This window comes from Plectropomus leopardus, unplaced genomic scaffold (assembly GCF_008729295.1).
Source record: "Plectropomus leopardus isolate mb unplaced genomic scaffold, YSFRI_Pleo_2.0 unplaced_scaffold16584, whole genome shotgun sequence".
NCBI classification, from domain to species: Eukaryota; Metazoa; Chordata; class Actinopteri; order Perciformes; family Serranidae; genus Plectropomus; species Plectropomus leopardus.
In genome coordinates this window covers 1-2,064 of record NW_024617815.1, presented here as the reverse complement: position 1 = coordinate 2,064, position 2,064 = coordinate 1, and the positions used below count along the sequence as shown (strand labels likewise).

Below are 2,064 nucleotides of genomic sequence, written 5' to 3'. Positions count from 1 at the left end.
CTTGTCTGTTGTGATTGATCTTTTTTTTCTATCTGCTCTATATGCACTTGATCTATTGAAGACAGATCTTAAAGCCATGATGTTTTTACATGAGATTTTGTTTAAATTGAAAAAGAAAAAAAAGGAAAAGGTTTCTCCACTTGATGCTGCCTTCACTTCACGTTGCCTCCATTGAAATTCGTATAGTTTGTCCTCCTAAAGAAAGAAATTAAAATGTAAGGGTAAAAATGTTAGGAATGGAAATTTATTTTTGTTGTTTTACTTTAAAAACAAGCGGCTTTATTTGCCCTATTGAAATTCGCTTACATCTAACAAACACTCTTCGGTAGCATTTGAACGCATCTGGCGCATTACAATGACGTCACACGTGCGCCAACACAACCTGATAACATACATGTGAAAGTGTGTGGCTAGTTTGATCAGCTTATTTAGTTGTAGAGTTTATTTTTCTCGGTTTGTTTGACTGTCAGTGGTTGTATTTCCGGATGCAGAGTCACTCTGAGAAGGGGCTCGTTGTCAGCGACATTATAAAGTGAAGAAGTGTGATACTAAATGCTGCCGGTCAGCTCTCTGCTGACAGCAGCTAACGAGCTAACAGCAGCAGCTAGCTGCTAGAAAACAGCAGACAGACAGCAGTCCTCTGAGCCGCTCACACATGGCTGATGACAGCGTGAAGAGCGAAGTTTCAGCCCAGAGGGAAGAGGAGAATGGAGATAGTAAGAGCAATGAGAAGACAGGCAGCGCTGATGGGGAAACTGCAGCAGAGAAGCAAACTGTGTCCAAAAGGCAAAGAAAGAAGCTCCTGAAGCAGCAGAAATGGGAAGAAGAGAGGGAGCTCCGGAAGTAAGTCCGCTGCTTTAATCCTTTTAGTAAATTGGTTTAATTTCTTTTGTAAACGTGGGAAAAGAAATTGCAAATTTCACAAAAAAATCCAAATAGTAATATAGTTGGCAAGAAAATGACTTAATTGCGTGTAAAGGGAAAAACAAGGACAAATATGACCAGAAAACTATATTTCTACATTACATAATAATAAAAATATGTCTTTGCACTATTATGGTCATTTTTAAACTTTATTTTCAGATAATTTTATTGTGCTTTTTTTTTTTTTTTTTTACTCATTTTTGTAATATTAGGGCCTTTTGTTAATTTGCTTCTTTCCCTGTTTGTTAAAGAAATCAAGTCAATTTGGTCAGGTTTCAAAGGGTTAACACTGATAGTTGTACTGTTATCAATGGATACAACTGATCAGTTTTGCTGATGTCACGCTATGAATTATGACAGGGATGCTGAGTATGCAGCTGTGGCCTAAATTTGAGTCATACAGCAGTAATTAATTGAAAGGATAAGTTCAGTGATATTCTGTATTTTTTTTTTAGCAAACTTTTCATGACAAATTTGATTTTGACAAATTTCATGCATTGAGCAAAACCAACAATGACTGGATCACATGAACAGTATCTGACGTGTGCTTTCTGCTGCAGGCAGAGACGGAAGGAGAGAAAGCAGCAGCGCCGGCTGCAGAGGCACAATCACCAGGAGGAGGAGGGAGGAGAGGCTCTGAATTTCCGGAAACGTCCACGCAGAGAGGTGACGCCCAGCTCACTGAGGCTGGTGGTGGACTGCAGCTTCGATAACCTCATGCTAATCAAGGTAAACTGCTCAGTGGAGGGATACCCAGTACATGTATGTTGAGACATGAACTGTCATTATGCTCCAGGCTACTGGAACATGTTGCCTGATGACATTAGGAGTAGGACAACAGTATCAGTTTTTAACCCCTTAAAAAAACACACTAAGAAATACCTTTGCAAAAAGTGATAGAAAATTACATATTGTAGATTATGTTAACAAAAAACATCAATTTATGAAGAAAAAAAACATTTTCCTAGTATAATGCATTGTGAAAAGTGCAAAAGTCAAACTAGAAATCTGAGAATAAAGTAACTTCATTCAATAAACATATTAAAATGAATAAATAAACAAAATAAATAGATGCAAATAAAAATGATTCCAGTGGTCTGGTTTGACTACTTTAACCTTTAGGGACTGTTTGGTGCATTT

At 37.5% G+C, this 2,064-nt stretch overlaps 1 protein-coding gene across 1 annotated transcript; it reads left to right on the top strand.

Annotated features, from left to right (window-relative positions):
• Nucleotides 1-654: 654 nt before the first annotated feature.
• LOC121964660 (tRNA methyltransferase 10 homolog A-like) lies at nt 655-1,653 on the top strand (the record flags this gene model as incomplete). The annotated part of the gene is made up of 2 exons (XM_042514859.1): nt 655-843; nt 1,485-1,653. Coding segments are annotated over exons 1-2 (357 nt in total), but the record flags the coding sequence as incomplete, so codon positions are not given.
• Nucleotides 1,654-2,064: the final 411 nt, after the last annotated feature.